This window comes from Hemiscyllium ocellatum, chromosome 37, assembly GCF_020745735.1.
Source record: "Hemiscyllium ocellatum isolate sHemOce1 chromosome 37, sHemOce1.pat.X.cur, whole genome shotgun sequence".
NCBI classification, from domain to species: Eukaryota; Metazoa; Chordata; class Chondrichthyes; order Orectolobiformes; family Hemiscylliidae; genus Hemiscyllium; species Hemiscyllium ocellatum.
In genome coordinates, this window is record NC_083437.1 from 31,850,997 (window position 1) to 31,870,423 (window position 19,427).

Here is a 19,427-nt window from a genome sequence, read left to right on the forward strand (position 1 = left end):
TCCTCAAAATATTGGTTCATAAAAATCATCTGTAACACACTCCAGAAATTGGTTCTCTACAGCTTCAGTGCCCAACTGGTTTACATGTAGACTCAAGTCAACCAGGATAACTGGAATACCTATGCTACATCCTTCTCCCATCTACTGATTTAAACTGATTCTCCCAGAGAATCTTCACCTATTGCACTCACAAAGTCTACATTTTTCACAGTTCATTATTATGCTTTCTGACGATCATAATTGCAAACAATTTCCAAAGACAGTTGTAAAGTTTTAGCAGATATAACAACAGAATTTTTCAAATTAGTGTCTGTGCACCTGCAAAGCATCTGTGAATGAATCACTGAGGATTTGTAACATTACCTTCACACCAAATATAAGTTTTGCGTAGTTTTTAACTGACCACCAGTTTTAAGTCTCAGACCTAATTAAATCAGACCCAACTGCTGAGAACTACCTGATAATTATAGAAAATCATCTAGGAGAAAGTGAGGGCTGCAGATGCTGGAGATCAGAGCTGAAAATGTGTTGCTGGAAAAGCGCAGCAGGTCAGGCAGCATCCAAGGGACAGGCGAATCGACGTTTCGGGCATAAGCCCTTCTTCAGGAATTCCTGAACACATTTTCAGCATCAATTATAGAAAATCATCCAGGCACGCATTGTCGACTTGGAGAGATCGCTAGGCCGGCAGAGGGGACTGCAGTCCACAATATCATTAGGCATCATTGCATTCAAGATAGTGAACAGACAGCCAGCATTGCTCTCCGCTTCCGTGGACATAGAAAAATACTCGTTCAGAGCAGCAAGTGGCACTATTCGCCTCCCACACGGTGCAGACGGTATTGGTGCCCCCATGGCCAGCAGGCGGCACTGCTCTCCTCCAGCTCAGATGGGACAGAAGGTCAATTCCGGGCGGCAGGCGACGGTGTTTGACTCCTCCCGGGCGGCAGAGGGCGGTGTCTGAATCCTCCTGGAGCCAGAGGTGTGGGCGACGGTGTCTGACTCCTCCTGGCCGGCAGGGGACGGTCTCCGAGTCCTCCTGGAGGCGGGGATGGAAGCGGCGATGTCTGACTCCTCCTGGGCGGCAGGGGGCGTCCTGAAAGATGGGGATGCATGCGACGGTGTCTGACTCCTCCTGGACGGCAGGGGGCGGTGTCTGAGTCCTCCTGGAGACTGGGCGTGTATGCGGCGATGTCTGACTCCTCCTGGGCGGCAGGGGGCGATGATGAGTCTTCCTGGAGGCGGGAGGAGGGTGCATGAAGCGTTGTTTGACTCCTCCTGGGCGGCAGGGGGAGGTGTCTTAGTCCTCCTGGAGGCTGGGGGTGTATGAGGCGATGTTTGACTCCTCCTGGACAGCAGGGGGCAGTGTTCGAGTCCTCCTGTAGGCGATGGGGATGTGGAAGCGGCGATGTCTGACTCTTCCTGGGCGGTAGGGGGCGGTGACGAGTCTTCCTGATGGCGGGAGGAGGGTGCATAAAGCGTTGTTTGACTCCTCCTGGGCGGGAGGGGGAGGTGTCTGAGTCCTCCTGGAGACTGGGCGTGTATGCGGCGATATCTGACTCCTCCTGGCCGGCAGGGGGCGGTCTCCGAGTCCTCCTGTAGGCGATGGGGCGGTGGAAGCGGCGATGTCTGACTCTTCCAGGGGGTGGTGACCGAGTCTTTCTGATGGCGGGGTGCATGAAGCGTTGTTTGACTCCTCCTGGGCGGTAGGGGGAGGTGTCTGAGTCCTCCTGGAGGCTGGGGGTGTATGCGGCGATGTTTGACTCCTCCTGGGCGGCAGGGGGCGGTGACCGAGTCTTCCTGATGGCGGGGGGGGGGGGGGGGGAGAAGGTGCATGAAGCGTTGTTTGACTCCTCCTGGGCGGCAGGGGGAGGTGTCTGAGTCCTGGAGGCTGGGGGTGTATGCGGCGATGTTTGACTCCTCCTGGGCGGCAGGGGGCGCGGTGGCCGCTGCCGCGTGGAATGGTCGCATTTCCTGTAGTCTGTTTCCCACATCCGGAAGGGGAGGGGAGGGGAATGGATGCGGTTTTCAAGAGCGATAATGCGTGCATTTGGATGAGAAACTGATGGGCCGGCAGTAGAACTACCCAGGGCCTTTACTGTTTTGCTTTTAATTTGTTTGCCACGGAGCCGCCAGAAAGTTGAAGCTCAACGATTCGAGCTGCATCAGGCCTGCACCAGAACCTGGGAACGAAATAAATACTCGGTTGAAAGAGGGAGAAGACAGGCAGTAAATAAATAAACTGCACGGAGGTAGAAAAGCAGCCAAGTGAAGAGAGAGAAGATTTATCAGGCGAAACAGGAGATAATCAGGGAAGGGCTGGAGGGAGAGAAGGAAACCCCAGTGTAAGGAGAGGGAGATATCCAGGAAAGGGAGAAAGAGGTAAAAGAGGGCAAGGCATTGAGCGGAAATTAAACCAGACACGAGGGAGAGGATTCGACATCAGAGGAAGATATAAACAACCGTGATCGCAGAGGGGGAAAAGTAAACCAGGGAAGGAGGAGATAAACAGTGGAGGAGGTATAACGAAACGAAAAGTGGGGGTGCGTGGAATAACAAACTGCAGAGGGAGGGAGAGATGGAAGGGAAAGAAGTAAAACGGAACTAGTTCAGGAGAAAATTCTAAACTTGAGGAAGAATAGCAGAAACTGAAGAGGGACACTCAAATAAGAAGAAAGGGGCTATTTTAGAACCTGCAAAGAAGAGATGAAAGAACTGAATTGAGCAATTTGCAGAAGGGGAGAAGGAAGGTCCAGAAAGGACTATCGGCATCTGGTGAAAACAAAACATCTTATTAACATCGCAGAAGGCAAGATCAAGAGCAGTGAGATACTGAGAAAAAGGAACGCGGAGAATATTAATAAGGACCACAAAGTGAAGAGGATGAAACAGGTGAAGCAGACAGGCCAATGGGGAGCAATATAGAATAAGTAGGGTGATGATGTCTAAATTAAAGCAAGAGAGAAACCTGTGAGAAAGAGATTGTCAAATAGTGAATAGAGAGAATATAATGTAAAACAGCTAATGAAGAAATACAGAAATCTGAACAAGAGGGAATAAATGTGTGCAGTGGGGAAGTATAAAATATCAGAAGAAAAGAATTTATTTGAAAATATTTAAATACAAATCAGGGAATCGGTAAAGATCTGAAATCAGTTTTAAAAAAGACTTGCATGCTATGACATTATGCAAATAGAACAAAGCAAGTTAGAAGACAGATTGAAAGGGAGGAGTAAATGTTGATGGCATAAAGGGAAGGTTACAAAGACTACTCATTGTACAGTACAGAGGCAGATAGTTATTGGGATCGTTGGAGAGGAACGGTGATTGTGATATTGAAAAATAATCTGAAAAGTAGAAGCAATAGTATTTTAAACATGGGAAGGAAGAAAAAATCTCTGCATGATTATGCTGCTGAATTCTGTGACCTGTCAGTGAAAAGGCATGTTGTTGAGCAAAAGGAAGGAGGAGAAAGAGATTTGGTGGAGATTTTATATTGTAAATCCTGTGAGATTCCGATGAGTGCCCGGAGGGACCGTATTTTAGAACATTTGGCATCGGCTAGGCACTACCGCAACAAACGACTGGAGAAGCATACCTCAGCCAGGCTTCATGCAACCACATTACTCATGTAAGTTAAACAAATTGCTTTGAGAAATTGTGTCAAGTGTCAATACATCTACAAGGTTGTTCACCTGTCCCTTTGTTGTGTGCATGCACTTCACAATGCAACAAATGCACTGATTCAGCAAAGATGGTTTGAAGCATGCATCATGCAAAACTGTAATACTTTATTAAATTATCTGCAATTTGACGAGCCATTGCCTTAAATGACCGTGTGTGTTTCAGAGAACAAAAGGGTCCTAGGTTTGATTACTATGTTCATTTCTCTGATTTGAACTGAGTGGTGGCAGGAATGCTATGTTCTGAACCAAGTTGAGAGTAACTGTGATACCCCATATGGTTAAATATTCTGCTGATATTTGCTGTCTCATCCCTGTCTCATGAATGAACCAAGTTAGGTGAGATATCAAAATGACACTTTAACCTTTTCTCAGCAAGGATCGACACCTTGGGCAAAAACAGAAAAATGAAGTAAGAATTGAGATGTTTGGACTGTGGCTGAGAGTGTTGATAAAGAAGAGAAGACTTCTCAGGTAGCAATGTAGTAATGTTTTGATGCAGACTATTTGTTCTAAACAAGTTGCAAGTGGGTACATTTTAGAGGAGTATATTTTGTTTCTGTAACAAGTTGCTGTCAAGTATAAGGTCTGTTGGATAAGCAGCAGTATTTGTGTTAGATCAAAGACAAAGTTGACAGAGTCTTACTAGACTCTAGGGCTGCTGTGTCATTAGAGCAAGACAACAGATGTTGATTTAATCCGAAGGTCACCATGCCTCAGGAGAAGGGAAGAGGTTGAAAAGGAGCGTCCCTCATGGTAACCTTAGCTGATGCGGGATTTGAACCCATGCTATTGACAATACCCTGCATCACAAACCAGCTGTCCTGCCAACTGAACTAACCGATCTCCTGTGAGAGAAGCACATCTCAAGAAATCAGAGGGCCCCAGGTTTAATTTTTAGTCTGCATTGTTGAGCTGATGTCAACTCGGAAAAGCATTGCAATTGGCTTCTTCACCTCCAGATGAGGGAAAAAGACAACATCAGTCAGAATAAGAGGTTCAGTGCGCTTGGTGGGTACTGTATAAGAGTCAGTTTTGATCCTACCAGTGGTCGAATACCAGCTCACTGTAAAGAATGACCAATTAGGTGAAGAACAGCAAAACATGGAAAATGGTGAATCAAAGATCTGGACCAACAAAGATGGGAGCATCCATTGCATTGGAGAAGAAGGTCTGAAAAATCCCTTATTTTGCTAAAAATCTTCTTTTAAATCCTGGGTTATCTAAATCACCACATCATCGCATTTATTAAAAAAAAGGGTACATCATACTGCAGACGGGGCTGTGGATCACTGATTCCCTTAAGCTCATCATAACATCCTCTACCTCTATCTCTCTCATGCAGTCTTATTCTATCAGATAGGGGAATGTTTCCCTTCATCCTTGTCATGAATTGTTGCTGTTGGCTTGTGAATTACTTTTTCCCCTCTTGATCTTTGTCTCCCACTTTCTTCTTGTCACTCATTACCTACTGCCCCAACCATGATTGCCCTCTTTCTTTTAACTTGGTCCTCTCCCAGGTGGTCTAAATTACTTTTTATCCATCAATGCATATGCTTTGCAGTCTTAGCTCAGGGCTTGCGCAGATCCTATTCTTATTATGTAGAGTAATGTGCTTCAGAGATCAGTCTTTTTACAGAATTGCTCTGCATTGTAAGATGTATTGCTGAGGAGATATAATTCTCTTACTTTGTTTCAAGTTCTTTCTCGTTTCCTGCTTTCCCTTTCAATGAAATCTCCTGTTGACCAGTTGCAAGCAATGATTATGGACAGATTGCACTGATAAACATTTGGCCTGTGGCCTGCAGCCTGCTTTCTGCACTGATATAAGAAATAATTGAGGTGTTTAAAAAGCACCTTTTCCAACCATAGACAACCCACAGTACTAGATTAGATAACTGACTAGATTAGATTACTTACAGTGTGGAAACAGGCCCTTCAGCCCAACAAGTCCACGCTAACCTGCCGAAGCGCAACCCACCCAGACCCATTCCGCTACGTCTAACACTACGAGCAATTTAGCATAGCCAATTCACCTAACCTGCTCATTTTTGGACTGTTAGAGGAAACCGGAGCACCCAGAGGAAACCCGCACAGACACGGAGAGAATGTGCAAACTCCACATACAGTTGCCTGAGACGGGACTCTGGCGCTGTGAGGCAGCAGTGCTAACCACTGTGCTGCTGTGCAGCCAAGTGCTTTACCGCCAATATTTGAAAATGTCTGCGCTGTTGTAATTTAGAAACATAACTAGTTTGTGCACAGTAAGCTCCCACAACCAATATGACGATCACAAGATAATCTCTTTATAATGTTGGTTAAGGGGTGGACATTCACTTCGAACGTTGAGGAGAACTTTGCTTATCTTTTAATTAGTTCTTGGGATCCTTTATATTCACAGGGCAGACAGATCCTTGATTACCTGATACGATGCTGCAAGACAGGATCTGAGGAGCATAAGTTGGGAGCATAGGCTGTCAGGGAAGGATGTCGTTGAAATGTGGAATTTTTTTCAAGGAACAGATACGACGTGTGCTTGATATGTATGTACCTGTCAGGCAGGAAAGAAATGGTCATGTGTGGGAGCCTTGGTTGACAAGGGAGGTCGAATGTTTAGCAAAGAGGAAGAAGGAGGCTTACTTAAGGTTGAGGAAACAAGGTTCAGACAGAGCGTTGGAGGGATAAAGGATAGCCAGGAGGGAGCTGAAGAAAGGGATTAGGAGAGCTGAGAGGGCATGAAAAATCTTTGGCGGGTAGGATCAAGGATAACCCCAAGGCCTTTTATGCGTATGTGAGAAACATGAGAATGACGAGAACGAGAGTAGGTCTCATCAAGGACAGTAGTGGGAGACTGTGTATTGAGTCGGAAGAGATAGGAGAGGTCTTGAATGAATACTTTTCTTCAGTATTTACAAATGAGAGGGACCGTATTGTTGAAGAGGAGAGTATGAAACGGACTGGTAAGCTAGAGGAGATACCTATGAGGAAGGAAGATGTGTTGGGCATTTTGAAAAACTTGAGGATAGACAAGTCCCCCGGGCCTGACAGGATGTATCCTAGGATTATGTGGGAAGCAAGAGAGGAAATTGCAGAACCGTTGGCAATGATCTTTTCGTCTTCACTGTCAATGGGGGTGGAACCAGGGGACTGGAGAGTGGCGAATGTTGTGCCCCTGTTCAAAAAAGTGAATAGGGATAACCCTGGGAATTACAGGCCAGTTAGTCTTAACTTCGGTGGTAGGCAAAGTAATGGAAAGGGTACTGAGGGTTAGGATTTATGAGTATCTGGAAAGACACTACTTGATTAGGGATAGCTAGCACGGATTTGTGAGGGGTAGGTCTTGCCTTATAAGTCTTATTGAATTCTTTGAGGAGGTGACCAAGCGTGTGGATGAGGGTAGAGCAGTGGATGTAGTGTACATGGATTCCCCATGGTAGGCTTATGCGGAAAGTCAGGAGGTGTGGGATAGTGGAAAATTTGGCCAGTTGGATAGAGAACTGGCTAACCGGTTGAAGTCAGAGAGTGGTGGTAGATGGTAAATATTCAGCCTGGAGCCCAGTTACAAGTGGAGTTCTGCAGGGATCAGTTCTGCGTCCTCTGCTGTTTCTAATTATTATTAATGACTTGAAAGAGGGAGTCAAAGGATGGGTCAGTAAATTTGCAGACGATACGAAGATTGGTGGCATTGTGGATAGTGAGGAGAGCTGTTGTCGGCTGCAAAGGGACTTAGATATGATGCAGAGCTGGGCTGAGGAGTGGCAGATGGAGTTCAATCCTGTCAAGTCTGAGGTTGTCCATTTTGGAAGGACAAATAAGAATGCGGAATACAGGGTTAACGGTAGGGTTCTTAGTCAGGTGGAGGACCAGAGGGATCTTGGGGTCTATGTTCATAGCTGTTTGAAAGTTGCCACTCAGGTGGATAGAGCTTGTTAGAAGACTTATGGTGTATTGGCGTTCATTAGCAGAGTGATTGAATTCAAGATTAGTGAGGTGATGTTGCAGCTGTCCAGGACCTTGGTACGGCCACATTTGGAGTACAATGTGCAGTTCTGGTCGCATCACTTTGGAAAGATTTGGAAGCTTTGGAGAGGATGGAGAGGAGATTTTCCAGGATGTTGCCTGGAATGGAGAATAGGTCGTACGAGGATAGGTTGAGAGTGCTAGGCCTTTTCTCATTGGAACAGCGAAGGATGAGAGGTGACTTGATAGAGTTTTATGAGATAGAATAGACAGAGACTTTTTCCCCGAGTACAACAGAGTGTTACAAGGTGACATAAATTTAAGGTGAAGGGTGGAAGGTATAGGAGGGAAGTCAGGGGTAGGTTCTTTACCTAGAGAGTGGTGGGGGCATGGAATGCCTGTGAGAGTGGCAGAGTCAGAATCATTGGTGGCCTTTAAGCATCAATTGGATAGGTACATGGATAGGTACTTAAACTAGGACAAATGTTCGGCACAACATCGTGGGCCGAAGGGCCTGTTCAGTGCTGTATTATTCTATGTTCTATGTTGCATCTCTAGTAGGATCACACTCCATCAGTAGTGTACTGGAGTGATATATAGAGGAACCTCGATTATCTGAATGAGATGGGTGGACACTATTTTGTTCGGATAATTGATTGTTTGGTTAATTGATTTTCTCTGGGACTCGGAATTTTCTGCGAAGTCTATGCCCCGTTCAGGAGACTAGGCAGCAGCACACCATGTGAGACCCCACCTGCCCCCACTGCCTGCCCGACCGCAACACGCGCTCCCCCAACTCCATCCAACGCTGCGCCCCCACCTGCCCCAACACTGCACCCCAGTTCAATCCCTGTCCATGCCCCTGTCCCCTGTCCAACCCCCCGGCAGCAGGACTGGACACCAGTAGTAAGACTGCTGCTGCCTTTTTGGGATAAGTCTCCAACTAGCAAGCGTGCGCTCACACAACTTGTTACTGCAACCTTTTGACATGTTCCACCTCTACCCTGTACAGGACAATGTTGGAGAGATTACCTGGGGAAGGGGGGGTTTAGGGTACATCCCTGTGTAGAACTCCAGAGAAAGTGTTGGGGGGAGTGTGAGAGAGGGCGGGAGGTCAGTCATTTAGAGACGGTGCCTGGACTGTCCAGGACTGTTCTCAGCAGCATTTCAGTGAGCAGAGTTTGTTATTCATCATTGTACCTGTAAACAAAAGATGTGATCAGGGTTGAAACAGCTCTTTAATGTAATGTTTCTATCGGGAACTTGAGATCCCCTTTGGATAATCCGATATTCGGATAATCGAGATTCCTCTGTACTCTATTCTGTCAACATCAATGATTATCTTTTTCGAAGAAATAAGTGCAAAGCCTTGCGCTCATGCAGACCATGGGACAGCTTCAGCTCCATTTTACCCCTCCATTTTACCTCCATTTTATCCCTTAATATAGAACCTTAAGATCTGAAAGTCACTTTGGCCAAACTGGTGGATAAAACCACCACCTAGTGTGTTGCCAGGTTACACAAACTGAACAGTCTTCAGTGCTGCCTCTGATTTTTGCTGAATTAGCTGACCTTAGTAAGGGCGATAGTATAGACATGGCATTTCCCCTCAGTGCCTGTAGATTAAGCATGGACAGTAAAGCAGTCATGGTTCCTCCTCCTATTTAGTCTTCAATGATTCTTAGTAAAAAGCAAGGATGTGTTAGCCCTAAGAAAGAGATTGGGCTGTCATGGTTGACAAGTTGATATTTCCTTGTGGCAAAGGTATGTGGAAAGCCTCATGTCGTCATCTGGAAACATCTCAGAAGTGCTTCATTTCACAAACTTAACCTATTATTGAAATGTAGGTGGCCAGCAGGCAGAACTTTAATGTTTCGTACAAGATGAAATTTCTGATGCCTCAGCATTCTTTCAATACTGGAATGAAGTGTCAACGCTAAGTAAGGCCCTCGTGTATTGAACGTTCAACTATCCAACATGTGCAAGACCAGTGGAGTGGACATCAACAAAGTCAGTTTTTAACAACTTACACTGTTAAATTCATGAATTTTCTTTTTGTTTGCTGAATTGGTTTTTTAAAAAAAAATTCAAATCTTAAAAGGTGCCACCAGGTGAACAAAAATTATCTGGCTGCCCGTCTTTTATTCCCCCTCAGTCAGTCACAGCAAGTATTTTCTTTCCGGAAAGCACATAGTTATTACACTTTAATTAAAGTGTAAAATTAAGGAGCCCATTATAAGTGAGTGAAAGAAAAAATGAATTTTGTGATCCAACTCCAAGAGAAGTAGTGCAACACAATATCACATACACGCAAACACAGGTATGAAGCTTAAGAAGGGGAGAGTGACTAGTTTAAAAAGGAAGATAAAAGCATATTTAGTTTAAAGGTCCTTAGTTCCTCATTTTGAGATTTGAACCTGAGACTGTGGCTGTTTAGTTGATGTCCTGTTTCTTTAGCAAGCAACGGAATTTGTGGAACCTTGAGGTCCCAGTGAGTGGGTGTTTCTCTGAGCTCTGCTATTGGTGCTGGTTTAAAAGAGGCAGAGACTGTCTTTCTGTCTTTCAGTCTTTAATTCTCTGTTCATGCCAAAAGCTGTTCACCTGAAATATAGTTGTGTATCCCTATGTTTGGTGTCATTGTTTATTTCAAGCTGGATATTGTGCAGATGACTTTTCATCTGCAATGTGATCTAGTGAGTGGGACAGTTTTTAGTATTAATTTCTTACTAAATTTTCCTTTTTGTTTAATTTAACAATTAACTAGTGATTGCACTTTAAGAGAAGATGTGTTGTATTCCAGTCTTAAAACATTCTACATAGGTTCTCTGAGAAAAGCTTTTGTAGCTTCGCCAGGTTGACACTGCATTTTTAATTATGGCATGTCTCTCTACACACTTCATTGAATCGGGGTTGATCCCTGCCTTAATGTAGTGGAAGAGTGAAGGATATGCCAGTCTGAGATTTCGGATTGTGTTGGACTGCAATTCTGCTGCTGCTACTGGCCCACAGCTCCTCGTGCATGCCCAGTCTTGAGATGCTAAATCTGTTCAAAGTCTGTCACACTTAACATGATAGAGCCACACAAAATGGTAGAGAGTATTCCTAGTTTGAAGATGAGACTTCACATTTACCTTCAACGTTTGTGCTGTGGCCACTCTTAACAGTAGTAACATGTGCTTTTTGGCAGACAGGTTGGTGAGGATGGGATCAAGTTTGTTTCCCTCTTGTTGGTTCAACCACCTTTGGCAGATGCAGTCCAGCATTAATACCAATTTGGTTAGAAGTGATGCTGCCAAGCTGCTCTTTGAAGTGATACCACAATGATGGTCTGGGGCATTATTTATGAGGTATGATTCCATAGTATGACCTATTGCTTGACTAGTCTGGGAGACTGCTCTCCCAAATTTGGAATAGCCTCCAGATGTTTGTAAGGAGGGCTTTGCAGGGTTAACAGGGCTGTATTTGCCTTTGTCATTTTCAGAGTCAAGGCAGTTTAATTCCTTTTTTGAGACTTTTAAGGTGGGGGGGAAGGGGTGAAAGGCATTGAAGTGGCTGATATCAGTCATGATCGTATTGAATGACAGCAGACTTGGTTGGCAGAATGGTCCACTTCAATTCCTATCTTCCTATCCCAGTGTATGAAGTTACCTGAAATGTGTAAATTAAAATAGGAGACTATTTTCTTGACTAAGTTTCACAGCCTTTCGATAAAATGTTAATTCCTGCTCAGTCTGTATTTGTTTATCTCCCATTTGTTTCATGGGTTTGCCAAGTAAGGGTGTTAAAATCTGATTGGGCCATGAACAGTAGCATAGACTGTCTGATATGCTATGAGGGTAACCACTGTGGTCATTTGTTTTCCCCTTTTCTTCAAAAAAATTCAATCCATAAAAGATTCCAGATTTTGAAATCGCTTGATTGAAGTTGTGACTCAATAGTCCATATTTTATCACAATCATGGCAGCTTACATGCGGAGCAAGAATGGCATTGCAAAGACATAGTTGTTAGATAGTCTTTAGAAGCTGAAAGGCCAACTCAGGTCATTCTAAGAGTAAGATTGCAACTGTTCTTCTCCGTGAAACCTATCATCCAACCAATAACATTCAAACAGTGCTTTTAATGTAATAAAACATCAGTTCATTTCCCCATAGTGGTTGGTAAGTGGCTAGATTCATAAGAATATAATATCTTACAATATCCTGTGATTATTGGAGTCTCTTAGCAATGTCTGTGCACTGTGTGAATACTTAAAGGTTGCCATTTGGCTTGATTACATCTTTTTAAAGTCCCTTTCTTGCCTTTGAGTTTAGATAATGTTACGAATTTTCTACAAATTTACCTAGGTTGTTTGTGGACCAGGTTTTCCCCTCCTGGTTTTTCTTCCCAATGCTAAAATCATGAAATAAAGCAGATTTTTAACATGACAGTTAAAAATTAAAACTAATCATCTTTGGATCTAAGCTTAGGTAGCTTAGCTTGGTAAGATGCTCATGGAAGCAAACCCGAGGAGAGGGACATTTGGAAGAAAAAAAAAATCATCTTTCACTTTTCGTCTCTGGGCATCACGAGCCCATCTTTCATAGTATCAAATTAACATTGAATGTGACCAGTTCAGATACATAGGATTTGTGATAGCTAACTAACAAACAAATGACTAAAAATAAAATTGAATTATTGTTCCCAGAATCTTGCAGAAGAGATTCTGGGCTGATCTGAGAAGATCAATGTGTGTTACATTTTCCTTTCCATGCTTATTTATGCCGACTATATTCAAAGCAACAATCAATCTGTGTGGATAAGTTTCTTTTGATTACATTGTTTGATCTCATCTGGCATTGGCATGTTTTTGAGATGTACAGAGTGTTCCTTACATTGTCTTCAATTGCTCAGTTGACATTGGCATCAAGGTTCAGTTAACACAGTAGTGCCATTTGATATTGGGATAAGTAGCAGTTAGCACGATAGGGAAGAAAGTGAGCTGTTCAGCTTTCTGACCTCTGCTGTTAAATTTAATCCAAGCCAGCATCTCCAATTCTACTTTTTTTTCCCCTGGTTTTGCTTGTATTCCTTTCTAACCATACTTAACAGAAATCTATGAGATGCAATTTGTCTTGGTATTCGCTTTGAGGATATGTTATAAGTCATTCAAGCTTCACTCCTGTCAATGGGTTAATTCTGTTAGTACATAATGAACCTGAGGCAGAGGAAGCCTTCAAACATACTTCAAGACCTGGTCTAGTGTTTTAACTGAGTCAACATCAACTGAGTTGGACAAAATGGAAGACCTCATTGCATTGCAATGACCTGAATGCTGCAACCATTCCCAAAAGGGATACATTGTCAACACTTTCTTGTAGGCAAGAGAGGATCAATTTAGCACAGGCAGCAAATGTTTATTTTCTTTGAATAGTGTTTTGGAATTGTGATCTCCCCCCTCCTTCACGATTTTTATTCTGTTCTGTGGATCCACTAGAAGAGGAGTAAATGATGATCTTTGGTTTTCAAAATGATGATATGTCCACATTAAAGGATGCTTCTTCATTTCCCTCTGAAGTTGAGTTGTTGAGGACCCGTAAATGCTTATTTACGTGGGCTGACGTAATTCTACTGGGTAAGCAGTTAATGTGTCTTTTCTTTGTTGGAGCAGCTGAAGATGTTTCTAAAATTATTGTTCAGAGAGTGCTAAGATCTGACCTTTTTTGACACCCTTTGTGACTCCTGTAGTGGTCTAGTTTTATCTAGCATTTTAAGTTTAAAAATAGCTCTTTTCTTTTGCATCTTTCTAGTTTATTCAGGGGATATGTGACTGAGCCAACTTATATTGTTGTCCTTGAGAAGGTAGTGGTGAACTGCTTTCTTGAACCACTGCATCCATTTGGTGTAGGTAGACCCTCAATATTTTTACGGAAGGAGTCCTATGATTTTGACCCAGGAATACTGAAGGAACAGCAATATGTTATGAGGTCAGGGTGGTGTGTCTTGGAGAGGGATCTCAAGTGGTTTCAGTTGTGTATTCTAATTCACTTTTGTCCAGAAAGTGACATATACTGTGTGTAGTTTCACACTTGCTCACTAATAACTTAGTCGTTCTTCATATCCCAGCTTCAACGTTGAGTACCCAATGCATTGCAAGAATACCACAACCAGGCTTAATTGAGGCACTTGTGGCCAGAGTTGCTGGTTCAATGATGGGTATGAACCGTCTCTGGATTTGGATTCTGATTCTGATGGCGTCCATATACAGATTTCAAGAAGTTGCTGGATTCTAATGGAGTCAATTCAGCACCCACTCATCCCCACATACCCAAAGACACATTTCTGTATCGCACCTCAGTGTTCTACTTCAGCTATCATAAATTTCTTTTTCTGCATTTCTACACTTGAGAGTCCAAGTAAGGGTGTAAAGTCTAATTGGGCCATCTGCCAATCAGCAGAAAAAGCCTTGCATTTATAATATTCTCTTCATTCCCTCAGAAGAATATGTTTTAAAATATGCAATTAACAAATATACTGGATGGGTCCTCTTTAGTTTTTTTTATTTTTAGAAAAATAAATCTTATTAGATTACTGGGCTGGTTGGAAGATCAAACAGGATGTGATTCTTGGAAAATGAGAAAGCTGTGAATCATTGATTGTGTAGGGCCATGAAGTTCTTGATTTGATGCATTTTGAAGTGAGATGACACAGGTAGAAGTAGCAGCTGTCGCTATAAATGCCTATTAGCTCAGCTTGAGAGGAGATCAAATTATTATATTCTCAGAAGTTGCTTTTGTCTTCAAGGCCCCATTGGAGTTTTGGCTGATTTATTTATAGGGGATTGAATTGCATAAGAATTACGACAGAGAAACAGTTCATTTTTCTCAACAGGTCCATACTAGTGTTTATGCTGCACATAACCAGCTCTCGTCTTTCTTCATCTTAGGCTGTCATCTGTGTTGCTTTATTACTGTTCTCTTTCCATCTCTCCTGATTCTCTTGCAACTCTCATTTGTCAGGTGCATACGTCTAGAAAAGTGCTGTACAAAGTAATGTCAAAGATGACCAAGGCAGTTGCTGAATAGTAGGGGAAAATATGAAAAATAATAGTTACAGCAGATGAATTTATCAGTATTACTTGTTTCCTTCCTGTCTTTAACTTCTTACAAACTACATTTTGTTGATTTCTTTAAGTAGTTTTCCCAAGATGATTTGAAATTCTCATAAAACGTAGACTCTTCATTTCTTGCACAGCTTTTGTTTGTCTATTCTTACATCCTTTTCGGTTGTTTTGTGTGCCCCCATTGTCTGGGGAGTGAGGAATATGTAGCTCTTGTACCATTGTTGCTTTTTGGTTTAAGGAATTAAAATAACATTATCCATTCCAGTTGTACTTGCATTTATGTTCCATAACTGACATAGTTAAAAACATTCCAAGGACTAATATAAAATAAAATCTGACATAGCTCACTTAGAAGTATTAAAACATAGGTGACCAAAAACTCCCTTAAGGAGGTAAGTTTCAAGGGCTTTCTTAAAGGAGAGACGGCGCAGATATATAGGAGGGAATTCCAGATCTGAGATCTGGATGACAGAAAACGCAGCTATGGCAGAACAGTGAAGCTTTGGATCTGCAAGAGGCTGGAGTTGGAGAAATGGATGAATTGTAATTAGCTCACTCAACATTTAAGAAAAGCTGCTGTTGAAAAACATAGATGTTATTTGGAGCAATTTGTAAAATATGGTGCAGCAAGGGAAGAAATCAAAAAAAAGTCTTGTGTAAAGTGCACACGTACAGTGTGCAAGCTTTGCTTCCCTTTGGCTTGATTTTTGGTCATGCTTTGTACCAACTATTCTGACTGGCTAAGTCAACATTTTCAGTTCAGCCTTGTGTCAATTTGTCCTTAGTAGTTGCACGCTATAACCAGTAAGTGGCTTTGAAACGTTTGGGATTTTATTTCTCAACTCTTGTCCTCTGATATATGCTTTAGTAACCATTTGTTTTTCATCTGTAGACTGGGGGCATGTCATGGGCAAATTACTGGTGTCATTTATGTTGTAAAGCACTGAACTTAAAGCACTGAACACAGGCAGCGAGGGAGTCTTACTTATCGCCTTTCTTTAGGGCAAAAATGAAAATGGAAGAATATGTTTTTTTTTAGAAATCATGCATGGTACCTTTTGTAGTGAATACTTTTAATGGTGGTGACTTTCTTTCCAGGCAAATGTAGAAACTATTCATCAAACAAGACTTTACAAACAACAGTGAGCTGACTGACACATTAGTAAGTCACATATGTGGTTGTGAAAAAGATAATATGCAACAAGACCTGGACTGCATCTAGGCCAGGGCTAATATTACTATCATTACTCAGCAAGTAACATTCTTGCCGCACAAGTGTTAGGAAATGATATTTCCAACAAGAGAATCGAACCATCAGCCCTTAATGTTCAATAGCATTACCATCACTGAGTGCCCCATTATCAACATTGAGAGTTACATTGACTAGTAAATGAACTGGACCAGACACATTTACAACTATATCACCCTTTCTTCACTGTCAATGCATCTAATTCCTGGAAGTCCCTACATCCCATGGGCTACACGGTTTAAGAACACAGCCCACCACCACTAAGATGGGATGATTGCTGGGATAACTTGCTCTGAATCGCACCATTTGTTTTAATGTTTTTCACTCAGTCAACAAATTGGCAGCTTCTTTTCCCATTGGTATAACTTTTTAGAATAAAAAGGATTTTTGCCAGGTTTCTTTTGTCAAAAATAGTTCATTATAAAACAAAAGTCATTTCTCAAAACAAGTGGCAAAACTGATCAGTAACTAAGCTATGATCCGACATTGAACTATATCCCCTTTTAATTCCAAAAGGCAGCCATAGTGCAAAAGACACACGCTGCAGAGTTAATATTTAAAAAAGGCTAAATTAAAACATGATTATTAGCTGATGGTCTGAAAAACAAAAGATAGAATTTGATGTATTTTCTCAGTCCACCAAGTTTCTCTTTGAAATTGAACTGAATTGCTGTCAACTATAGATTGACAGGTAAGCTTTGGCTCCAATGGTTATCGAACTGGTTCCAATGCTTCGATAAGCAATCCCAGTTTAGCTTTACAAAGTTTACAAAAAACTGAAAATATTGAGTTGTGAAAAATTTATGGAGCTTTCAAATAACTGCAAGCAATACAGAATTTCAGAAGGGAAAATTGCCTTTGCTGCAAGCTTTTTAAACTTGTTCTTCTGACTTTTGGAATAGAAGCAAAGACCAGAAGAGGTTGCGTGGCAACAATTGGTGCAGAATCCCAGAGTGTTTTCTTAACAGGCTTTTCAAGGACATTGAAGTTGTTACATATGTTTATTTAGTGGTGCTGGTTTAAAGTGAAAATTATACCTAAGATATCCAGAGAATTTGCCATTGCATTACACTACTTGAGGAACAATGGTTGACATTTTCATCCAAGGGATAACATTATATAATGAGGCATTCAGCATAGTGTCTAGCCTGTATTCATAAATCCCGTGTGGATTTGAACAATATATCATCTTAAGCAAGGTGAGAGTGCTGTCATTTCAGCCAAGCTGACGAATCGGCTAGTTTTATAATGTTCCCATTTCCTAATTTAAAATTATCCAAAGCCTTCATTAGAAGAATTTAATTCCATGTCATTTTACAATGTATCTGTACAGTTAATGCGCCAGTTGTCGGTCAAGTAATCTTGAGGTCACTCCTGAAGTGTGGCATTCTCAGAGCATTCTTCCAACTAATAGGATTATAAACAAACTGGAGTAAAGCATTGCAGTTCCAAAAAATCCACTTTGCACAACTGTCTTGTCAGATATTGTGAGCTGACTTTTCTTTTGTTCTGTTTTGTTTTCCTTTCTCATTAATGACAGTGTTTAGGGCACTCTGGATTTTAATATGCACAGCAAAGCTTCAAAATTGAAACAAACATTTGGCTAGAATTTGAATATTTATGAGTGACTTCAAGAGTGCTGTCCATGTGTTGAAGTGGGATTTAAGGATCAAGCTGTTTTTCTTCCTAGTTTTCTCCCTTCATTGCAATAGTGACCACACTTCAAAAGCATTGCTTGCCTACAAATCATCATTGATTTCTTGAGATTATGGAAGGCACTGTTTAATTGCAAGTCTTTTTCCAGTGGAATAATTGTGCTTGGTGGGTATGGTGCGCTTTTTAAAGTTCCTCATTTTAAATAAGTTACTTCACAAATAGAGTCATAGAGATGTACAGCATGGAAACAGACCTTTCGGTCCAACCCATCCATGCTGACCAGATATCCCAACCCAATCTAGTCCCACCTGCCAGCACCTGGCCCATATCCCTTCAAACCCTTTCTATGCATATACCCATCCAAATGACCCTGAATAATGTGTTGTCAAGCTATCTGATCTGGTAGAACAAGGAAATGTTACAGTGGTGTTCAATTCTATTCTGTTCTTTCACACACAAGCAGGTACATCCAGTAAGGTTAATTGAATCAACAGGATAATAACACATGTGAACACACACGGTCCCCTCTCCCCCTCGTGTTGGCCAACATTGAGAATAGGTGTAACTGTATCCTGCTATAATAGCTGATTCAAATAAAAGTAAAATACTATGGTTGCTACTAATCTGAGATGATAACAGATCTTCTGAAGAAGCTCAACAGGTCTGCCAGCATCTATACAGAGAAACAGAGTCAGGTTTTAAATCCAATGACTCTTCTTTAGAGTTGGTACAGTTCGATCCTGAAAAAGAGTCATTTGAGACATGAAAGGTTATCTCTGTTTTTCTCTTTCAACATCTGGTACCACACCTGCTGAGATGGTGCAGCATGTTTCTGTTTCTTGTTTAATTTAATCCTGGAATATTTGTGATCGTCAGCTCAATTGTATTCTACATTTGTCAAGTGAATTTTTGTGACTGGGGGAGTTAGTAGACATCAAAGATTATATAATTTTTAAGTTGTCTAATGTTTTGCTGCTATATTCTCTTTCCTAGGTCTCCTCCTGTAGACTTTGCTGCTGGTATGTCTGTGCTCGATCAATCTGTCCTACCACAGTCGTCATCTTTTGTGTTTCAGCCCAACCCCTGTTCCACCAGCTTCAGCAACAACGTTTCATCTCCTGTGTCTCACCATCAGAATATGATCTCATTTAGAACCAGTGTATCCAACTCCACCACTAATACGGTGACTATCCGCCATGACATGGCTACCTTAAACTCCCCATCACGTTCATCACCTTTATATAATGGCTTCCAAGCCCTTGGTCATTCACAATCTTCGAGACCCAATGGGCAAAGGCACATTCTTCCTGAAACTTCCAATAATGTTGCGTCCAACATGGCAATGGGCCGATATGGGAATGGTGGTTTGATGGGCAGCCGGATTGGACTGGCACTGTTTGGCGCGTGCAGTGGCAACAGAGCTTTGTTTAAAAGCATTGAAGAGGAAAGTGACTGCTGCTTGCTGTACATTGTGGAGGATTGCATCCAGGATTTGGAATGTGCCTTCAGCACGGATGTACTTGCAAACACCAGGGTGTTACGGGGACAGGACGCTGAGATTGTGCTCAATGATGAACGGTACGATTGTGAGCTATGTATTAATTCTGCACAGACCTGCTTGTTTTGGAGCAACGAGTTTCTCTGATGGGGTCAGCAGGATAGTTGGGATAGATTAGTTTGCTGGGGTTTTTGAGAGTTTGCTTGATGGCTGAATGGATGGAATCTCCAATTCATTTTCCATTTAATTGATGAACTGTTTTGTTCTTCCTTGGCTTGTCA

General features: G+C 42.2%; 1 protein-coding gene across 3 annotated transcripts in view; it reads left to right on the forward strand.

Moving 5' to 3' along the window:
* Positions 1-1,910: 1,910 nt before the first annotated feature.
* Positions 1,911-19,427, forward strand: part of LOC132833721 (inositol 2-dehydrogenase-like) — a 30,813-nt gene continuing 13,296 nt past the window's right edge. For 2 of the 3 annotated variants that reach the window (XM_060852231.1, XM_060852233.1), the window contains exons 1-3: positions 1,911-3,631; positions 4,059-4,157; positions 18,642-19,226. In XM_060852231.1, coding sequence (XP_060708214.1) covers positions 3,378-3,631; positions 4,059-4,157; positions 18,642-19,226 — 938 coding nt within the window. In that variant the 5' untranslated portion in view covers positions 1,911-3,377. The remainder of the gene's footprint in view (positions 3,632-4,058; positions 4,158-18,641; positions 19,227-19,427) is intronic. The other variant, XM_060852232.1, reaches the window with a different exon arrangement.